Genomic DNA, 21,403 nt, shown 5'->3' on the forward strand with positions numbered 1-21,403 from the left:
ATGCCACACAGGAAGCATCCATCCCTCCTTTGCCTGCTGCTTCCGCGGCCCGGAGAAGAGCCCCTCCAAAGCCTCCCCATGGTGCGGGACTGCTGAGTTTCTGGACTGAATGAACCGAGCGCGGAGGTCCCGGTCCTCTGGGGAGAGCGGGTGAAGGCTCCCCCCTGCTGCTGAGGCCCAGCGACACCGGGACGGAGCTTCCCAGTGCACACCGCCCGCTCCAAGCCCTCCTCTCCTCAGCCCCAGGCCGGGTGTCGCCAGGCGAGGCCCCGACCCCCGCAGCAACCCACCGCCATGCCCACAGCCCGCGGCCGCCCCCCTGCCCCTCGCCCCGGCCCGCCGCGGGCCCTCACCAGCTCCTTGGGCGGCTTCTCGGGGGTCTTCCCGAACAGCCCCATAGCGGCAGCGCCCCGCGCCGCTTCCGGGCGCCTCACAGCTCGCCCGGTGACCCGTGTGGGGATATAGTCATAGACTGGTGTGGGTTGAAGGGACCCTAAAGCTCATCCAGTTCCAACCCCCGCCACAGGCAGGGACACCTTCCACTAGAGCGGCTTGCTCCAAGCCCCTGTGTCCAACCTGGCCTTGAACACTGCCAGGGATGGGGCAGCCACAGCTTCTCTGGGCACCCTGTGCCAGCGCCTCAGCACCCTCACAGGGAAGAGCTTCTGTCTTAACTCTAACCTGAACTTCCCCTGTTTTAGTTTGAACCCATCACCCATCACCTATCGCTTCAGTCCCTGATGAAGGATCCTTATATACAAAATCAAGTCATACACGGGGTGACTCAAACCACACTCTTGCGTGTTCTTGCCAGCCCAGGGAACACTCACAGGACACCTGAGGAGAGACATCTCCTGCCTGTCTTCAGCAGCCAGTTCTGTTTGAGGGCCCCAGCAGCAGGGCCTGGCTCACCTCCACCCTCCGCCATCCTCTCTGCAGCACAGGATGGGTAACCTGGCAAAAACTAAGGGACAGCTTGGAGCCACCCCGCTGGGCACTGCATCTCCTCACGCCCCAGTGCACAAGCTCAGATGCAGAGGACTGGAAGTAAATCACTGATGCACAGAAACAGTGCGGCTTAGGAGGAAAAAGGTACTGTTAGCTTAGTGTAATGCCTTACAATTATAGTTACCCTCATTATTTAATTCCCAAAGAAAGGTTATATCATATATCATATCATATCATATTATTATATCCCAGAGAAAAGTTATAAAAGTGTACAGTTCAACTTGGTCTTTTTTCCTTCTAAAATCCAATACAAAGATCTAAATACACTTTGGCCAGGAGAGCTCTCGCTTTGGACTGGGAAGCAGCAGTGGCAAAAACAGTGTAGCAAGACAGTAACTGGTGAAATTGAGACTGGCAAAGACCTTCAGAGATGCTCTAATTCCACCCTCTGTCAGTATCAGCGCAAGACACCCGTGGCCCGCAGTAAACCCACTGCAATAACCTGACATCAGTAGTTTGACATTTTCTGTTTACAGCTGGTCACCAGCTTGCATGCACAAGATGTCGGAGGATAAGCCATGACTTCAAGAATGTTTAGCTTCTCGGTTAAGACACTTCACAACCACCACCCCAGCCCAGCCCCGCAAGGCAAAACAAGTGAGCAGAACTGCTGACCCTGTTAGAGGCACAGCCTTTGATCTGTTCTCTGGGTTGTAAACTGTCAACACATTGGGTAAGGGCTGCCTGAGATCCTGCACTCCATAGAAAACAATCCTGCTTGGGTGTGTCTGCTGCTACTGACACAAGAGCTCCATAAAGTAAATATATCCAACTGCTTTTTCTTGCCTGCTGGGACTACCAATGCACTCCAGCAGCTGCTGTAGAGTTTGAAACAGATGCAGCGCCAGGAACTGGATCACAACAATTTATATAACGCAGGCTAATGGACACGAGGGGACTGAGCCTTCAGTCACAGCTATCTGCTGGTCATAATCACCTGCTCATATGGATGTCCCCTCTGCGCCTCTCCTGCTAATTAAATAGCAGTTTGTTTCGTTCATCAAAGCAATTGGACTGGCAGAGTAACTGAGGTCATTAAAACAAGTCTTCAGCTGAAACAGGGGTGCACAGTGGTTTGCAAATGAGGCTGAACCCGTGCATGGAGTGGAGCTGTATATAAGGAGGTCAGTGTTCAGCAGCAGAGTGCATTCCACAAGCACACAGTGCCCAAGTACATCAACTACAGCTTGATTTATAATCAGTAAAGCTCTCCTCCATCTCCACTGTCAAGGAGAAAAGTTCAGCGCCTCAGTTCAGTGCGGGTTTCAAGACAGCCCTTCAACAGTGTGGATTTCAACCCCTAATACTTACGATAAGCACATAGGCCAAGTGCCACGGTGCTGCACAAACTGGAAGCAGAAATGATCTTTGCCCTCATTATGCCTCTCCACTGCTCTGCCATGGCTGTAATGACAGATAAAGGGCACGTACTGACAGGCCTCAACTGGAATAAAAACGGCTTTCTGGGCCACAGGAGAGTTGGTGATATTCTGCTGCTTATACCTCCCTGCTTCAGTATTGCAATAGGGAAAAGGAAAGCAGAGAGGGAAAAGCCCCCATAATTACAAACAGCTGTGCTGGTAATTACAAGAATATCCTCTTGGGAAGATGCCTGGAAGCAGGGAATATTTGTTATTACAAAAGATAGTGCCCAGGTGCCCTGGAGAGACAAAACTGCCCAGCAGCTCTGCAAGCACCAGCTCTGTACAGGCACAGAGAGATGGATTGGAAGTGCAAATGTAAACCTGCCTTTCCATTTCCTATTAGCATCTTCATTTAATTATCCTGCTTTCATACCACTAGCAAGAGCTAGGAAAGAAATAAAACAAGGAGACAACTGAAAACACCTTTCTAGGTTAGCCTTTTCTTCTACTTACCTCATTTTTTCCCTTTCTTTTTCCAACAGCATTTCCTCTCTGGATTTTCAGCCAGATGATTTCTGAAAGCTACACCAAACACCACACTTCCATATTGAAATATAAAGAAAATAGCAGACTCTCTTTTTTCTTTATGGCATTAGTTGGAATCTGTCAATTCTTACACTTTTGTCACTGCATGACAGTACTCTGCTACTTCATGATGGTTTCCTTTGAGGCTGTAAAGGGGTAAACCTAAAGTGTTCCTAGGTATCTGCAGCTGAGGGTGCTGGGGAGACATCCAGTAAAAGAAGGTCTCTGCTAAAGCAGTTTGTAATCAACTGCAAAAGCAGAGAAGCCCCTCAGTGCAGAGGACTTATGAAGGAAGTAGTAGTGAAACACCACCACCTTCTGCTTGCCCAGTGGCTAACACGAGCAGTGAATTCCTACACCACTAGGAGATGATTTATTAGTCACAAAAGCTGTGTTATATTTTTATTGGCTTCACAGATAAGGCCAGCAAGACATGTGTAACCGTACACACAGAATAGTTATCAAAACAATTAACATTACAAATCTCCTTTTAAAATAATTTATTTTGCTGATCTCTTTGTCAATGGTACTGGGTTTACAACATACATTATTCAACAAAGATGTGCTGAACAGACTCTAAAATAAGAAACACTTAAATTAAGCAATTGTCTCCAATTAGGATTTCCATGTCACCCACATCCTCACTTGTAAACGTTGGCTGGAATATGCTTCTGTTGTAGGCTTGATGTTTTATTTGTGCTTCCAAAACCAGCATCAAGTTTCCAGATGTTGAAAAGAAAGAAGTAACTGTACTCTAAGTATGCATTCAGTTCAACAGACAAGGCAACCAAATGATTCTGTCGTTAACGTTAGCATCAGCTATATCTTAGCTCACTGCACTAACATTGCAACTAAAAAACTTCAAACCACGGAATCTTGGAAGTGACTAACATTTAAAAGGCAAGCAGGAATACCCGGGAAGCTTACAAAGGACACAGGCACACGCAACTAAGATGGGGTATCACTCGCCAAAGGCGGCGGGTGTGTGTATGGCTGCTTGGCTTTGTAGGAAGCCCACCTGCAGACGGGGCAGCAGTGTCTCCCCCCCGCCAGCCACATCACGATGCAATTCTGGTGGAACACGTGGCCGCAGGGCAGGCCCATGAGCAAACACCCATCTGCAAAATTTTCTAGACACACCACACACTCTGTACAGTGCAACATCTCAGCGGGCCAGGCTGACCAGTCCGGCTCCATGTCACCCATGATGCTGGATGAGCCGTAGGACCTTGCTTTCCCATCATATGGCTCATGGTGACAATATTTATTGGCACACAAACAGGGCTCCACACCAGGCTCTCCCTCCTTGTGGAACGTGTTTAGCTCCTCGTCCTCCGAGACTTCCTTTTCACTACTGAAGACCTCTTTGTTTTCACTGTCAGAGTCACTTTCGCTGTCTTGAAAGGTTTCCTCATCGGAATGGACCCCAAGGCATTTAAACCTCCACATTGGTAAGTTCTTTATGTAATCGGTTGGTATCAGAGGGTGAAGCCAGAGGTCGGGGAAGGCCAACCGCTCCAGGAACAAATCTGGGTCTTCATCCCAATCCGAATCAAAGGGAAAGTGTTGAAAAGAAGCAATGGGGTGAAACAAGTAGCTGGTGTACCAGTCCCACAGGCTTGAGAGCCACTCCAGATTATTAGCATTTACTTCATCGGTGTTGTTATTGCGTCTTCTTTTCTTCTCAAAGTAATCGATTAGTAAACCGTGACCAAGGTACGTGCTGAGGAAGAGGGCTGGATGCGACGAGTAGAACATCCAGTCGGCTCTTACCCAAGAAGCCAAAGTAGTTGTGTTGGAGTACCTGAAGAGTTTTAAGCTGTACTCATAAAAGCTGTCTAAGTAGGGGAGCTGCAAAAAACCTAACACGGGCAGCCAGGAAATAATCAATAGTGAATTATACGTCCCTAAAGTGCTTATAAGAACCACAAAACGCTTTATAGTAGCTCCCTGTGTAATAAACAGGTCCATCCAAGCCATGAGATTAACCAAAACCAAGCTTAAAACAAACAAATCATTAACTTCTGGTTGTAACGAGCGCAAAAAGGAATCCATGGCACGTAAGGATATGAATTCACCGGTGTTATTTCCATACCTGTAAATCCCCTCAGGAGTCCTAAGGATGTAAGATGGTGTCTTATAGACACCAATTTCTGCCATGGAACTTTTATTGTCCCAGTTTTCCACGTTCACAAATATAAACTCTACTCTTCCAGTAAACTTTACACTGAGTGCAGAGAAGAAAGCTGGGGGCTGGTCCAGGTTGGCAAACAGGTATATTTTCACACGGTACTGGTCGCTTTTGTTCCATTCTTCCTTTAAATGCTCCCAGTTGTAAATGGTTTTGATCCTAGAAGCAGCGTGGGCTGTGATCCATTTGAAGATGTGCTCCACCTCGATTCTGCGCCCGTTGTATTCTTTCAGCATCACTTTTCCCTTGGAGGTGCTGGTTTGTGGCACTGACATGATGAGCGTGGATTTCAGCCAACCCCTCCTCCTGCAGTATCTACAAAGAAAAGAGTGGGTTAGATGACAGAGTTTCAGAACCCTGAGGCTGCAGTGCTTAAATTACTGCTGTGAATCCAAAAATGAGATGTGCTGAGGACCTGGGGATCTTCACACAGAATACCAGGAAATATGCGCACACAATATTCACAGTCCAAGTGTATTTCTTCTTATATTTGTTATCTAGCTTACAAAAATGTTGTAATGACACATATTCATAAACCAGAAAGAGAAGCAGTAGTAATTTTTATAGGCTGTTGTAGTAAACAAGGCCATACAGTCGTTCATACTTTGTAGCTGGATTTGAAAAATACTCAATCTTACTCTGCTCTTCGCTATACAGTTTTTGTACGAGAAGCTATTTTTCCTTGATCTTCCAGCCAAGAAAATGATCACTATAGTGTAACTCAATGCCCCACAGCTCTCCTGAGCCTCAGGATAACTCTCCCAGGGCTTCCTTTCACCCTAGTTTTGCCAAGCAGCAGTGGGGTGAAGTTAACAGGACACTGGTCCATTTGCAGTTGCTTTAATGATGCTGAGAAGTGTCCACTTCCTACTGGGGCCATTCTGATGGACTCATGGAATGGTTTGGGTTGGAAGGGACCTTACAGCTCATCCAGTTCCAACCTCTGCCACGGGCAGGGACACCTTCCACTAGAGCAGCTTGCTCCAAGCCCCTGTGTCCATACTGGCCTTGAACACTGCCAGGGATGGGGCAGCCACAGCTTCTCTGGGCACCCTGTGCCAGCACCTCAGCACCCTCATAGGGAAGAACTTCTGCCTAAGAGCTCATCTCAGTCTCCCCTCTGGCAGGTTAAAGCCATTCCCCTTGGCCTGTCCCTACAGGCCCTTGTCCAAAGCCCCTCTCCAGGTTTCTTGTAGCCCCTTTAGGCACTGGAGCTGCTCTAAGGTCTCCCCTTCAGGAGCCTTCTCTTCTCGAGGCTGAACCAGCCCAGCTCTCTCAGCCTGGCTCCATAACCATTTTGAAAGGATGCAGACAGGGAAGAGGTGTGTTCAGAGAGCTCACTGCAAAACCAGCACAGGAGGAAGCAGCCTCATGCTGCTGGATGATTTGATCTAAAAGACCAAACACCCCTACTGGAGCTGGGCTGGGGTGAACTCCAATCCATACCTAAGAGGCTCTTCAAGGCTGAACCCCGAGTCATGGTGCAGACCCCAGTAACCATGAGAAAAGCCTGATGACTCAGAAGATCCCTTTTCTCATGCCTCTTTTCTGCCAACATCACTGTGCCACTCAATTTATCTAGTTCTCCTTTTAGGAAACATCTGGGAGGCTTCAACAACCGAAACATGACACAGCCAACGGGCATGCAAGCTGTGCCTAAGAACCTGCACACTGCAGCAGGGGCCATCAGCTGCATTCATCCACCACCTTACCTACCTCCTCTCTGCTTTTGCTCAAATCAACATCTATTTAGACAATTACATCTCCCCAGCTCTAAAATGTAGTATTTTTAGAAGAAGCCGTAAGATATTACCCTACTAATAAAGGGACTGTCGCAATAAGACAAGGGGTGATGGGTTTAAACTTAAACAGGGGAAGTTCAGGTTAGATATAAGGAAGTTCTTTACTGCGAGGGTGGTGAGGCAGTGGCACAGGGTACCCAGAGAAGTGGTAAATGCTCTATTCCTGGCAGTGTTCAAGGCCAGGTTGGACAGAGCCTTGGGTGACATGGTCTGGTGTGAGGTGTCCCTGCCCATGGCAGGGGATTGGAATTGGATGATCTTAAGGTCCTTTCCAACCCAAACCATTCCATGATTCTATGTATCCTGACTGCTGTGGCATGCAGCGTTCTGCTGAATTTCAGCTGCCACCTGATGAAAACTATTCATAAGAGTTTAATCAACAAAACATTTATTGCATTAAGGAAAAATGAGTCCATTTAAAACACAGGATTTGATGGTAACATTAAGACTAGTTAGGAGCTATGCAAAGAGAAGCACTGCCAAATGTCTCAGGTGTTCAAATACCGGTGTTTTGATTAGACAAGATTATTTTGCATAAGAATTTTCTCTTGTGATTAACTTTGAGGTTTGTGCAAACATTTAGGACTGTGTAAGACCTGCATATTCATACATGCCACTGGAATTCCAGACAAAATTTCCCATCATGTGAGGCAAATGCTTGCAACAAAACGTGCAAAAAACCCTTCTTTTTACAGCAGCACAGAATGACTATTCACTCCTGTGCCTCTCCTCTTCTTCCTTGTTCAAAGTCAAACAGCAAACAGCAGTGGATCTGGCAGAGCACGCTGTGTGTTGTCAAAGGGTGTGTGCAAGTTTATATAGATACATGCACATTTGTCAGGGAACAGGATTTGTTCCCTGAGAAACAGGCACTGTTTGGGTGGTTCATGCTCACCTGTGTTTCTCCTTTCCAGATGGCAATGTAGCAACTCTACAACTGGTACAGTTCTCTTACAAGGGCTATATATATATATACAGCTTTGTCCTACGCAAGCAGAATTCTTGTCCCCAGAATTCTTGCCTGGGATATAAGGCCAAACTCTTCTATCCCTTCCCTTCCACTGCTCTATTACACTTTACATAGTCTAATCATGCATTTCCCACATGGTGCTTTAGGACGCTGCGGGTCTATGTCTATGATACTGATAAATCACGTAATGGAGAATTCTGAACAGACTTCACTAAAGATAAACCCATGAATAAAGCCACCTTCTGTCACAGCTACTTTTACCCACAGGCAGCCCTGCTGCCAGAACACAGCTGAGCCTTAAGATATCCTTTCGATTTAAACAATCCTTTAGGAACATACCTGGGGTCGCTGGAACAGTTAAAAGTGCCGGTACGTATGCCGAATCTTGATACTTTCTTCACCATTTTCTCCCAGTGGACTTTACCCACCAGTGGGCTTCTGTCATTTGCTATGACCTGTTGCCAAAAGGAAGTAACAGTTTAGTGTCACAGTGAGCTTGCTTCCTGAAATAAAGAGCAACTTTCATGAAAACAGAGACGGAGTCACCCTTGATACAGTTCTTCCCTTCTCTCACAACACAGAGTAGGTTTGTGCAGTCAGGAACCACACTGAGTATCTTTGGAGAGTGAAGCTCTAAGGCAGAAATACAGTTTCTGCAGACAGACAAAAGTGCAGCATCATTTAAAGTACCCGTTAAGACACTAAAATGAGTGGTACTTAACGAAACCTTTGGGAAAATAACAAAGCTCTCATTAACCACTTGATACGAGGGGAGAAAGGAGGTGGATGCAGCAGGTTCCTCTTCTTTGCAGTAAAAAAGACTATTGTTTTATTAGAATTCTCCATGAAGTTACAACATACCAAAGAAATGGTGTCTCAGATTACCTGGTACCACATTAGGCTGCCAACAGCCATTTCGAAGCAGTGGAAACTAGTGATTAAACTCTCAGATAACACCTAAAAACCCTGATCCCTTCCAGCTTTGCCAGTGACTCACTTGGGAACTTTACATGACTGTTCCACCAACTCCAATATCCCATCTGCCATTCACTGTGACGTATCCCAAGGTCCAATTTGTTCTAATCTAGTGTATTAAAGTAGTATGTTAGGTTACTTGTGCAGACACAAATGACAAAGAGTAAGTATTTATCCTTTGACTTACAACTATACAGGGAAGGAAAAGAAGGAAAAGAAAGCCCTGCCTGCCTGCAGTTGACAGGTAATTTTGACTGACATGACTGATCATGCTTTATTCCATGAGCCATCACATTTTCTATTTCAGAAATGCCTCACATGCTTCTGCAGGCTCACTGGCAACCACTTGAAATGTATTTTTATATCAAGGTTTGAATCTCCCATTTGTTAGGGATTTGTTTACCTGCCATTAAACTTCTCCTGATCATTTTCTGGGTTAACAACCTCAAATGTCAGCTTTCCTCTGGAAGTCTGGTTGTCACTGTGAGTAACAGTGCTCCATTACAGGCTGAGATGCAGACCTGCAAACTGTGTCTGGCCTTTGAGACTCAAAATATTATCTGCTTTGTGCTAAGTAGCATCCTCTCAGAAACTTAAGATTCAGAGAATTCACTAAGCAGAACATTCTCCATAGGGAAACAAACTGAAGAAACAGATTACACTGAGCCCAAAATGCTTAAATAAAACCAGAGGTGAGCAGCTGGATTAGAAGCCTTCAAGTTATTCTTAAAACACACACACCACATAGAAAAGCCTTTCTGGTTCACTAAGTGTAATCTTCAAGCATCGATACAACCAGATGGGGAAGCCTGCTGTATTACTGAGCCTTCTTTGCATTCCCCACTGTAATTGAAGCACTTTGGATAGTTTAAACTTGTTCCTTTCAGGTGCTTCAACTAAAAAAGAAGACATTCCTAAAGACTTCTTCACACCAGGATATCCTCAGAGCTACTACGATGTGAGAAATGCATCCAGCAGAGTAAGGAATCACTATGTTTTACTAGTAAGCACAGAAGTGAAACATTGATAACTAGATTCCAACTACTCAGAGACTGGTTTCTTCTGTGTGCATGTTATGACCAAGCCCAGCACAGTCCTTGGGAGTATGCTGATGGTTAAGTGCAGAAAGACCAATCTTGTTCAGCTGTTCCTTCTGTCCGATAGCTACAATACTCACTTTAAGTGACAAGATAGACATTTGTTGCAAATACAGTCACCAATATGTTTTACTGTGGGCTTTTTAATACCAGTTTTACTCCCTTCCTATGAAAAAGTCTTTCCCCTTGGAGAAGGTTATTTATGTTGAAGGCAAACAACAGAACCAGCAGTTGTAACTACATAGAGAGAACCCTACTATGGTTTTGCACACTGAAGCTGTGTAAAATTGCTTGGGCTAAGCCTTTTTTGTATCATTATGGCAAAAAAAAAACCAAAACCAACACAAATAAACACATCAATTTAGGCTGCTCCTTGCAGACAACAACCACTTACAATATTGGGAGTTCACCACACAGAAGCAAGGGGCTATGCTTTGGAAAGTAATCATCAACTCTGTGGATGAGGAAGTTGGAGAGAATACTTCAGGTTAAGCAATCACAGTGTAATTCAGTTCAAATTAGAGATAACCTGCAACACTTGTAACAGATTCTATTTAAGAAGTGTGGGTTTTGCTCAGCTAAGAAATTGAGCTTCAAAACCTGTGACTGAGAAGAGCAGGAATTTGAATGTGGAAGATGCCTGGAAGTTCCTTAAGTCCAAGGTGTTCAAGCTATCAGGGGTTTATATGTCAAGTCATGTACTTCTTCCTAGCAAGTGCTTCCAAGAAGATGTTAGAAACAGTTTGCAAATCTACAAGGAATGAATAAAGGTCAAAAGGAAAAGCTAGCAAAGAAAGTAAGGGAAAATGAGCAATTCAATTAGACCATACAAAGGATATTACAAGCTGCACCAAAAGGTTTTTCAGGCATGTGAATCAGAGTAGAACAGAGGGAAAAGCAGCAGGATCACCATACAATGACAACAGGGTACAAACGCCAGATCAGTTTGTTTTTAAACTGAAATGAATGCTCTGACTCAGTTTTCAGTGCAGAGGAGATGGCTGCCCATGGACAGGTTAGTGCATTGATGGGAAGAGACTGTCATTTGAAGAGGGAACCAAAACTCAATTTAACCTGTGTAAGTAGGTAATTTCAATCTCAGAACTGCAGTGCAATGAGCACATAAAATCACACATGAAGCTGTGAAGGTTTTGTATAAAGCCCTGTCAGACTCATTTACACTGACAGCAGAACAAGAAGTAACTGTATTTAACCCATTTGATCTCAACAGTATGCAAAACTGTAGAACAGGTTTTAAAGGTGCAAAGACTTCAAGTCATGTTTTCCACCCCTTTCCAGCATGCAATTACTAAAGAGGTATCATTCCTGATTGAGAGTTAAAATTCCATCTCTTCCTGGAGAAAAAGAGCCAAGTTTCAAGAGAAACGGAAGGTAGAACCCTGCCTGTAGTTTGGAAGGGTATCATATATTGTGCCACATGGAAGATTTCCATGCAAACTGGATATAAGCTTTTATAGTGAGTAAAAAAACCAAGCTTTAAACTGAGTAAATAGTCTAAGGCAAGAAAACATCAAAATGCCAGGAAAGTACTAACAGATTTCTTAATATATCTACCTTAGAGCTCAGTTCAGCATATATTCCTATTAATGCCCTCCCTGCAGGAACTCTAAGTGTTCCAAAGCCATCTGTAGATGACATAAACTTGGGAAGCACGGCTGTGTGCGAAAGAGGATTGCAATGCACAAATCTTGTAACCCAAAGTGCCAGAAATGAAATTGAATTCAATAATGAACAGGACACTTGGGGAGTTCATCACTTAGAAACAGCGATGGGAGGAAAAGCTGGGATCTATTAGTTGATTCAAAAGGGACTGTGAGCCTTCGCTAGTAACTGGCTGTGAAATAAGCAAAGCCCAGGATATATTATACCCAACAAAACAAACTTGGTTGATTGATCTCACATACTGGGAGCAGACATCAGGAGCCAGTGAAACTAAAGGGTGATGTCAATTTAAGTGCAATAGGAACAAATGAGCCAAATGAATACACTGAAGCCAGACATCAGATACACCTTTCCAAGAACAGAACAGTCAGAAGGAGTTTTACACTCAGCCACTTTCTGATTTAAGACAGACAGCAAGACATTTTATAAACACATATTTCACAGTCTAGCAGAGCTGAACTCGCTCATCAAGAAGGCCCCTTGCAGCCATATGCTCTATTTCATTTTAAAGAAATAAAAGACAAAGCTCAGAGGAGAAAGTGTCTTGTATGAGATCAGCTGGGAAACAAACACCTCCTTCAGAGGAACACAAACCCTTTGAGCTTCTCTTAGTATAAGCTTTGTTCACAATCTGTAAAATAACACATCAGAGTGAGAGCCAAGGAAGATAACTCAATGAATCCATTAATCATCTTAATGGGCTAGGAGAATCCAACAGGATCACAGTAACCCTGCCATTTAATAACCCCACATCAAGGAGAAGATCTGCTCCCTCACCTACATCTAACCCAGGCCAAAGGACTGGCTCTGACTGCAGGGTCCAAATTAACTTCCATTTAGGTGAATTCCTGGTGCTTTAGTGGAAGATGCTGGACAGCCCAGGTCCTCACTAAATATCCATCCACAAACCTCCTCTTAAGTCTCAGACACATTTCTTCATACTCCATCAGTGAATTTGTGAGGACCACACCGCAGATAAGTTATGCCACCAAGATGTGCACAGTAAAAACGAGAAGATGGGGATTTGGAAATCTCCTTTATTTGTATATGTTCTGATTGAGTGTTCTTGTTTAGTTTCCACAAACACTTGAGAAGGTGACTTCCAGATACCACGGAGAACAACATGAAAATAGAATTCATCTAGGGACATAGAATACTGAAATTACTGAAATCCTGATTTCAATGGGCATTTGAGTAGGCAGCTTTTGCACTAAAAGAGCTCTCCTGACTTTGAATTTGATAGAACTGTCCCAAAAGAGGCCAGTCAAGAGCATAATTAACAGAATCATTTTGATCTGTATGTTAAAACAGTCATAGTTCTGACATGAAAGAAGCAAACAGACTTTTAAGAGCAAATACCCTGGAGACAGAAAGATACAAACACTTGGAAAAATAGGACAATGTCAGCAAGATACTTTCCCTCTCTTGCCAAATCCCAAACAAAAGTGTCTTGAGGAGATGCGTCGATACTGCAGTAACTACTTCATGGCTGTCATCAATGCTGCTCCTTGATTTCCAGTTATCAGTAAGGAGTAGCTGTATAAATCAGACCTTGTTCAATCTCTTTTAGACAGCTATGTAGAGATTTCCAAACAGGTCACTGTAGCTGATTTGGTGTCAGTATGGTTTGAGGCTCACTCACAACTAAATCACACAGCATGAGAATGAGTCAGAGACAGACAAATGCAGAACAAACCCTTCAAGGTGTTTCAACTCTCATTATTTTCTAGTTCTAGTGAGGATACTGAGTGTCAGACACACCTGCTCAGACCAAGAACACAGTGTTGAACACTCACAAATAGTCAAAACTTGGGTTTACAGCTTAGCCACAAAGACACCAACTCCAGGTGCTCCTCAGCTCTAGGCATGAGGGCACTGTGACAGGTTTAAAATCAGTAGGAAGAACAAAAACCTATTAAATAGACACCTTTTCCTGGAGCAGTCAATCCTCACCGAGCCTCAGCAAGTCAGTCTGTGCATGCAGGAGTACACACATGTGAACTGGGTAACAATCTGTGATTCTGCCAAAGGCAGAAGTGATTTCTAACTTCTGTTATGAACTGGCCAGGTTGTACGTATGGGAGAATTGACAGTCTGGTTTGGCGGTTTCCAAACTGCCAACAGGAAGCCTGTTATTACTGTAAAGAGTCCATGCACTCACTGGAAGACTTTTAGAGATCCACAAAAGTTCAAAGTCCCTGGTCTGTTAATTAAAACTTCTGTGCTTTTCATAGAATGAGAGAATCATAGAATGATTTAGGTTGGAAAGCACCTTAAGATCATCCAGTTCCATGGGCAGGAACACCTCACGCTAGACTGTGTCACCCAAGGCTCTGCCCAACCTGGCCTTGAACACTGCCAAGGATGGAGCATTCACCAGTTCTTTGGGCATCCTCTGCCAGTGCCTCACCACCCTCACAGTAAAGAACTTCTTCCTTATATCCCCTGTTTCAGTTTAAAACCATCACCCCTTGTCCTATCACTACAGCCCATGAAGAGTCCCTCTCCAGCATCCTTGTAGGCCCCTTCAGATACTGGAAGCTGCTATGAGGTCACCATGCAGAGAGACTTCACAGAACCCTTTATAACCAACAGCTATGCTACAAACTGCCCTGCTCATACAAGAACAGAAGTATTTGGACAATCCTCCTTTAGAAATACAATTCATTTGAAATGGACTGGTGAGTTGCTTAGTAGAAGCATGGAGAAAAGCCCACTTAGTCAAGAGCATGTCAATAATCTGTATGACTGTCTGCATTTGTATTAATCCTGAGACATCTCACTCTGTTTATTATTCAGCATCATGCTGACAAAACTGGATTTCCACTCTTTCCTAGGAACTCACAACTGGTTCAGAATCCACCCATATGAATTAAAGATATCTGGAGCTTTTTGGCTTTTCTGAGAAAGAGACTAAGAAATTAGATCAAAATAGGCAATGACAGAAGACTACATCCATGACAGGATGCAGAAATGAACCACCTTAAAATCACGTGTAGTTTCTCAAGGGAGGTGGGTGATCTATGCACCAGCCTGAACAGCTCAGTTAAGCCAGAGGTTGGGAATAAAAGAGCTGCTGGAATGAATTAACATGGATGCCCCGGAATATGAGAACTATTACATTCAAGCTGATGCTATTCTGCACCTCAACTGGGTAGGAAGACTCTCAAGAAGGATACTGAAAGTTAAAATCAGGTATCCTTTGGGAAATGATCCTGAAGGGCTACTGGAAAAGACAAAAATACACAAATTATGTAGTCTGAAAGAACTGAGTGTTTCTACTTAATTTCTTTGTAGTGGGAACAGCTGAAGCACCTGCAATATTGAGAAGGCAAATAGGAGAAGTACTCATCCTACATGGAAGGGAAAGAAGGAAAGGAAGGAAAGGAGGGAAGGAAAGAGGGGAAGGAAAGAAGGAAAGGAAAGGAGGGAAGAAGGAAAAGACCACCAAAATCCTGTAGACAGATCCCTGGCCCTGTGACTACACCACCTGAAGAAGAAGCTGAGATGCAGAATAGACTACAGCATTTTACATCCATAATAACATCCTTTGTACCTCTACCAGACCTGAGCAGAATGTTTCTCCTCCTGTTTCAATGCCCAGAAGAAAGTTCCCTTTACTTCCCTTTACCACTGTGTTACAGTAGAGACTTTTAGACAAAAACAGAGAATAATTTAGCTTTTAGCTTCATTCAAAGAGGGGTTTTATCTGCAGATCATTTACTGCATGCTTTTAGAAAGTCATAATGACTATGACATTATTGGATGTGACAGGCTTCTAGTGACTAACTGCAGAGCATGAGCAGAGTCTGGAGAAGCTAGAACGTTACATGTTACCCCTCTCCAACAAGAGAAGCAGGTCTAGAAGCTACCATTCATCCTACTTACCCTCCTTGCCAGCCAAAGAAGTGCACAGCAGCAGCTGGCAAGCGAGAAGAAAGGCATAGAAGGAAAGGTATGAGATCATAAGCTAATAGGAGAAAGAACACGCTGCTGTCTGTGGCTCTATGGAAGCTCTGCATAGGAGCAGAGGGCACCTGTGAACAGCCACATCAGTAAACAAATTACTGCTGAACCCGGATGCTTTGCATGTGGATTTTCAGAGAATAAAGAAACAAAGGCAGGAAATGCTGTTCCTTTCTTTACTTTCTCCAAGGAATTCATCTGGCTGCTGAATTCACATCTGAATTTGTGTCAAACATATCAATTGTTTCCTTTTTGTCCCTTGATTCCGTGCAGACAGCCATGGCTATCACATTGCCAGCCTATGCCGCCTTGGAAATGTCACTTACATGCATCAGGAAACAAGAATCATCTTCAGAGTCCCCATCCTCCCATATATCATCACTAAGCGTTCAAACCCAACTGCACTAACAGTCACTGTGCCAGCTGAGCCAGAGCTGTTCCTCTCTCTCCACTGCTTTCCAGCAGCTCCCTGAATAGAAATCCAGGGTCAGGATCCTGGAAAGGATATCGGGATCCTTTCTGCTTCCCAACAGCAGAGCAGGGCAGTGCTCTGACCTTGTCTGCGGTCACCAAACCCATCCACGAGGGAACCTCACTGTGTGCTGTGCCTGTCTAACCGCTGAGCTGATTAACTGGCTGTAAAGTTTCCATAGGACTCCTAATGGTGAAGGAGAAGGCAAGGGAGGGTGATCAAGAGTAAGAACAGGGAAGCGGTGATAAAAACCAGCTCTGCAGGGATGAGGAGTAAGAAAAGAACATGAGAAACCTGTGACAGAACACAGAGAACCAGCACAGGAGTTACCCAGACAGGAGTTACAGTGGGGAAGGGAGCGAAAAGAAACTCAAGAGTGATGAAAACTCCAGAAGCAAGCATGAAAAAGATAAATTGCACATCTCGTGGTTTTCATTGTGGCGAAACAGACAAATAGTGCTCAGCAAGTAAATTATTCAGTAAATTCCACTAATTTTTGTTGTCCACAGCTATTGTGACCAACTGAATAGCTGTGAAATATTCCCAGAATGATGACAACATCCATCACCCCAGAGACATCAAACCACAGCCTATGTGATCTGCTATTACGAAGCCAGCTGAAAATATATGAGGATTAAAACTCTGCAAGCAGCAGACAATAGAGAGCTGCCAGATTTTACTCTTCTGAGCTGCATGGGGAGGGAAAGTTGTTCATAGCATATTCATGCTCCTATTTGTCAACTATCTTGGAGATGTGTAAACTTCCTTTCAACACACTCTCTCTGCTTGAAGAATGCCCTTCTCTATGATTTAAACTTGAAACTTAAGACTCAATAACATCCAAATACATCTTTCCCACAATACAAATGCCATTTCGGCTCTGAAGGTAATCTGTCCTCTCCTGCTCTATTTTAGGGTGAGATCTGATGTGGTGACAGCAGGAAGTCACTAAATCTTGATAATGTATTTAAATAGAAAACATGAAGTGAAGGAGACGGGACAAACCAGGCAGGAAAGCTGTCACCTCAACAACGAATTGTCTGAGGCAGAATTCACATTGCCTGATGTGGTTGTCAGCAGGGAACTTACACCTTAAAAAACCTCTATCAACAGAGGAGTTAATGCAGAAAAGCTTTTTTGCAGTTTGGTCTGGATTACTTATGTTCTCAAGAGTGATAATAAATAGTTTCAGAATCCTATTTCAGAGAATCATAGAATGGTTTGGGTTGGAAAGGACCTTAAGACCATCCAGTTCCAACCCCCTGCCATGGGCAGGGTCATCTCACACTAAACCATGTCACCCAAGGCTCTGCCCAGCCTGGCCTTGAACACTGCCTGGGATGGAGCATTTACCACTTCTCTGGGCATCCTGTGCCTCACCACCCTCACAGTAAAGAACTTCTTCCTTATATCTAACCTGAACTTCCCATTTCAGATTAAACCCATCACCCCTTGTCCTATCGCTACAGTCCCCAATGAAGAGTCCCTCTCCAGCATCCTTGTAGCCCCCTTCAGATACTGGAAGGCTGCTATGAGGTCTCCACACAGCTCCTCTTCTCCAGGGTGAACAGCCCCAATGTTCTCAGCCTATTTGCCAAAGTCTTCCTTTTCCAAATGTTCTTTTCCTCCCATGCAGCCCTGGGGAAGCACGCTTGAAACCAGCGAGCACACAAGCTTTGGGGGAAGGTTAACTTTCAGCTACTGGAATATGTTATGGAAGCAGCCCACTGAGATCCTGCCTTTGTGCAGAGGCAACAGAAGTGCTGTAAGCCCCTGAGATAAACAGAAACTTAAACCCCCTGGGTGTGAGCATGTAACGCAACCAAAAGGAAGAGCAACACCAGAAGCACCTCTCCTGTGCCAGCTGAGAGCATCTATACTTCATGCACTTCACACTTACACAAGCTCTTACAACACCAGGGCCAAGTACTTGCAGAGGCTGTGTACTGAAGTGTGTGCTGCTTTGCTTGTTTTCTGGTTCTTAAGTACCTGGTTTTCATAAAGCAATCTACAGAATAACAGGGTTTTTTTTCTCCCTGCCTGTGTAGGAGTGCCTGTCACTTCCCAGCCTGCCTTGGCTTTTTTCAAACGCATTTATTCCTTATGATCTCCCTAATGTAGTTTATCTTTGTCACCATCTCCCTGTTACACACGTTTACTACTAGTTAACTACCCTCATAAATCCTCCTTTGAAACACATCTGGGATGTGGTAAATACATAGAAATAAATGGTCAGATTTCTCTACCTGAACCAGCCAGATCCCATCTTTTGTGTCTTCTACAAGCTCATAGAAGTGCATTTCACCACTGAAGTTTGTACTGGAAACCGATTCAGAAGCCTCTTCTTCCTTGAGAGCCGAATAAAGCTCTCCTTCCATGAGGTCTCCTGAAAAAGAGACAAGTGAAGACATTCAATTCAAACAGCACTCGAGAAGGATCACTTCATGAATTCTAGTAACAGATTAACTGCATTTCACATGGGTGCTCAAAGAACCTTTTCAGGACAAAGGTAACTGTAAAGGTTTAATTCTGTTTATCACGACTACAAACAACCTGACTTCAGCTGCCAAATGTGATCACACAGATGTACCACACATGTAACTGAGCTCACGGAAGCATAAATTAACATCTTCCAAGCCTCACTCTCTGAAACAACGATATGCAGTGGCTGCAAGGAGTTTTTATTGCTATATCTTTGCTTTCATTTCCTTTTTCATTTCATTCACAGGACACTCATTTTGCAGCAATTTAACGGTGAGAATTCAAACAGCCTCCCAAAATCGCAATCCGTAACTTTGTACCAAAACAAAGCTGTCTGTTGTCCCGTTGCTAGCAAAAACCTCAGCTAGAACACCCAAGCTGCTGGCTTCTGTTTTCACAGTTGGAGAAAGTTCCCCTCAACACCAGTCACAGCGATGTAAAGAGCTCCCAGTAAAACCATCCAGTAACGTTTCCTTTGTAACCTCATTTCCCTCTCGCGTTCTGTTTCACAATCATTCCAAACGCTGCCCATGACAAGAAGCATTCTAGTAACTCATCCATTACTTCAAGGATTGAAGTCTTGTCCAGAAAGACCATTTCCTTCAGAAATACAAGTGCTGCAGCTGAAACCCTCGAGGGGTTTCCAAAAGTATTCATAGAATTTAGGGAGAAAAAAAAAAAAACAGAAATTAAGGAAAAATGCTGCAAAGCTGGTTGGTGAGAGAAGCGTTTCCATGACATTTGGAGAAGTCAGTTAATGGAGTTTGTTTGGAGTTAAACACTTCCCTGCGGCATATGCAACCCAAACATCATGACATCATGAGAGTACCTGACAGCCAAGGAGTGAAAGGCATTGGAAACAAAAGTGAAATCACCGAATGCTTTTTACTGCTGGGGCAGCAAAGGGAATAAACAGCATCAATAAACAACGAACAAGAAAAGGAAATCAGATTTAAATGCCCAGCATTAGTATCAAATATTTAAAGCATAGTTTTCTAAGGTTATGGCACTCGCTGTGCTCAGCCAAACCCTCCTCTGTCTCTGCCTATCCCGACTACAGGGATTTGGGGATTTCTCTCTGGCCCCTTCCATCATCGATTTCTAAGCAGTAACTCATATCCTCCTGCTTGGCTGGCACGACAGCTATTACATCAGCCCCATCTCCCAGGCCTTGGGGCAGCTCCCTCCAGCCACCCCAGGCCAGCACCCTGCCTCTCAGGATACTTGAGCCGTTCCTCGCATCGCCAGAGCTCTTCACCTTCTGCTATTCATCATTCCCCGAAAGTCCACCTCCTTCACCCTGTTTTCCCTACTTCCCAAATGCCTCCCTGCCTTTTTCCAAGCCATTTTCTGTACGTAGGATGTACTTCTGCTCCTCTTCTATCAAAGCGCCACATCCCTCGGTACCCATCCCTCCTGCTATAAAATCACTGCCTTCCTCAGGACCCATCTTGATAGCAAGACCTGTAATAAAATCAGCAAACGGGATTCCAGATGAATACATGGGGGAAACAAGCTGGCCCCGGCTGCAAACAGCGACACAGATGTGGATCCTTTCGTCCTTGTTTATCACAGCACACGACACTCGCCCTCCTCTGTGCCACCACCACCCCGACCCCGACCCGCGTAACCCAGCGGGAAGAAACCCTTGCTCGATGACCCTGCTCACCGAGGCCTTCCCTCCTCGCAGCCCGTTCTAGCTTCCAACGCCACCATGCCCGAGCTTCCCCCCTTTGCCTTCCTCCATCGAACCCCTCCGGCGCCTGGGGTCCTCAGTGTGACCAACCAACTCCCTCCCTAAATTCCCCGTCCGACCGTGGGACGCAGCGCCGGGCTCTCCATCCCAAGGGTCACGGCGTACCTGACTTCTCCACCAGCTCCCGCACATCCTTCTTCTCGGGCAGCCCGGAATGCCCCAACCCTCGGCACTCCAGGATAGTCCGCAGCTTCCTAAAGCTCAACGCCACCGGGTCCACCAGCTGCGTGGCCAGGAACCCGCTCTCGTACCACGCCACGGCCTCGAACACCCTGGCCAGCACGAAGAGCGCCAGGAAGTAGAGCAGCAAACAGCACAGCTTCACCCACATCTTCCCGCCGGGGCTGCCCGCCGAGGGGCCGCCGAGCCGGAGGCCGGGCTGCGGCGGGGCGGAGCGGAGCGGGGCCGGGGTGCGGGGTGTGTGTAGGGGCGGGGGGGGGGGGGGGGGGGGGAGAGTGTCAGCGCCGCGGGGCCACGGGGCTCCCGCCTCCCTCCCGCCGCTGTCCCCGCCCCGGCGGAGCCGCCGGTGGAGACATAACAAGTGACGTGAGCAGCCGGGGACGGCGGAGGGCGGGGAACGGAGGGAGCGCGGGGTGCGGGGACCCGGTAGTGCCGTGGCCCCGCGGTGATTCAGCACCGGGCGCGGATGTGGATCGCCCCCGGCATCAAGTTGGGACCCAGAGATTTTTATATATATATAAATATGTATATATACACACACACCTATTTATATGTCTTACATACATAGTATTTTATATATATATACACATCTATTTTATATGTCTTACATGTATAGTATTTATATATATATCCCTCCGGTGGAGAGGTCGTTGGGTCAGTCAGTTTGAATGTGGCTCAGTGGACACGATTTATGTGGACTCAGGGTGCTGAGCCCTCCATCTCTTGCATCCACGCACCAGCCCCGCTCCCAGCTCTTCACTGGATGAAGTGAAATCATCTGCCCAGGTTAAAACCCGGATTCTGCAGCTTCTACTCTGCTCCTGTGAGACCCCACTTGCAGCACTGTGGGCAGCTGTGGTGTCCGTAGCGTAA

The 21,403-nt window shown here is 45.4% G+C and overlaps 1 protein-coding gene across 4 annotated transcripts in view; it reads right to left on the reverse strand.

Moving 5' to 3' along the window:
• LOC134166557 (charged multivesicular body protein 3) overlaps positions 1 to 20,781 on the reverse strand; it is a 33,989-nt gene extending 13,208 nt beyond the window's left edge. The window contains exons 1-4 of one of the 4 annotated variants that reach the window (XM_062624298.1): positions 20,456 to 20,781; positions 18,360 to 18,499; positions 8,260 to 8,375; positions 3,330 to 5,463 (exon numbers count right to left, since the gene is read on the reverse strand). In XM_062624298.1, coding sequence (XP_062480282.1) covers positions 3,906 to 5,463; positions 8,260 to 8,375; positions 18,360 to 18,499; positions 20,456 to 20,681 — 2,040 coding nt within the window. In that variant the 5' untranslated portion in view covers positions 20,682 to 20,781 and the 3' untranslated portion in view covers positions 3,330 to 3,905. Of the gene's footprint in view, positions 1 to 353; positions 422 to 3,329; positions 5,464 to 8,259; positions 8,376 to 15,967; positions 16,104 to 18,359; positions 18,500 to 20,455 lie in introns of those variants that run through there. The other 3 variants (XM_062624299.1, XM_062624301.1, XM_062624300.1) reach the window with 3 other exon arrangements.
• Positions 20,782 to 21,403: the final 622 nt, after the last annotated feature.

This window comes from Pezoporus occidentalis, unplaced genomic scaffold (genome assembly GCF_034315485.1).
Source record: "Pezoporus occidentalis ecotype Australia unplaced genomic scaffold, CSIRO_AGI_Poc_V1 ctg265, whole genome shotgun sequence".
In the NCBI taxonomy this organism is placed as follows: domain Eukaryota; kingdom Metazoa; phylum Chordata; class Aves; order Psittaciformes; family Psittacidae; genus Pezoporus; species Pezoporus occidentalis.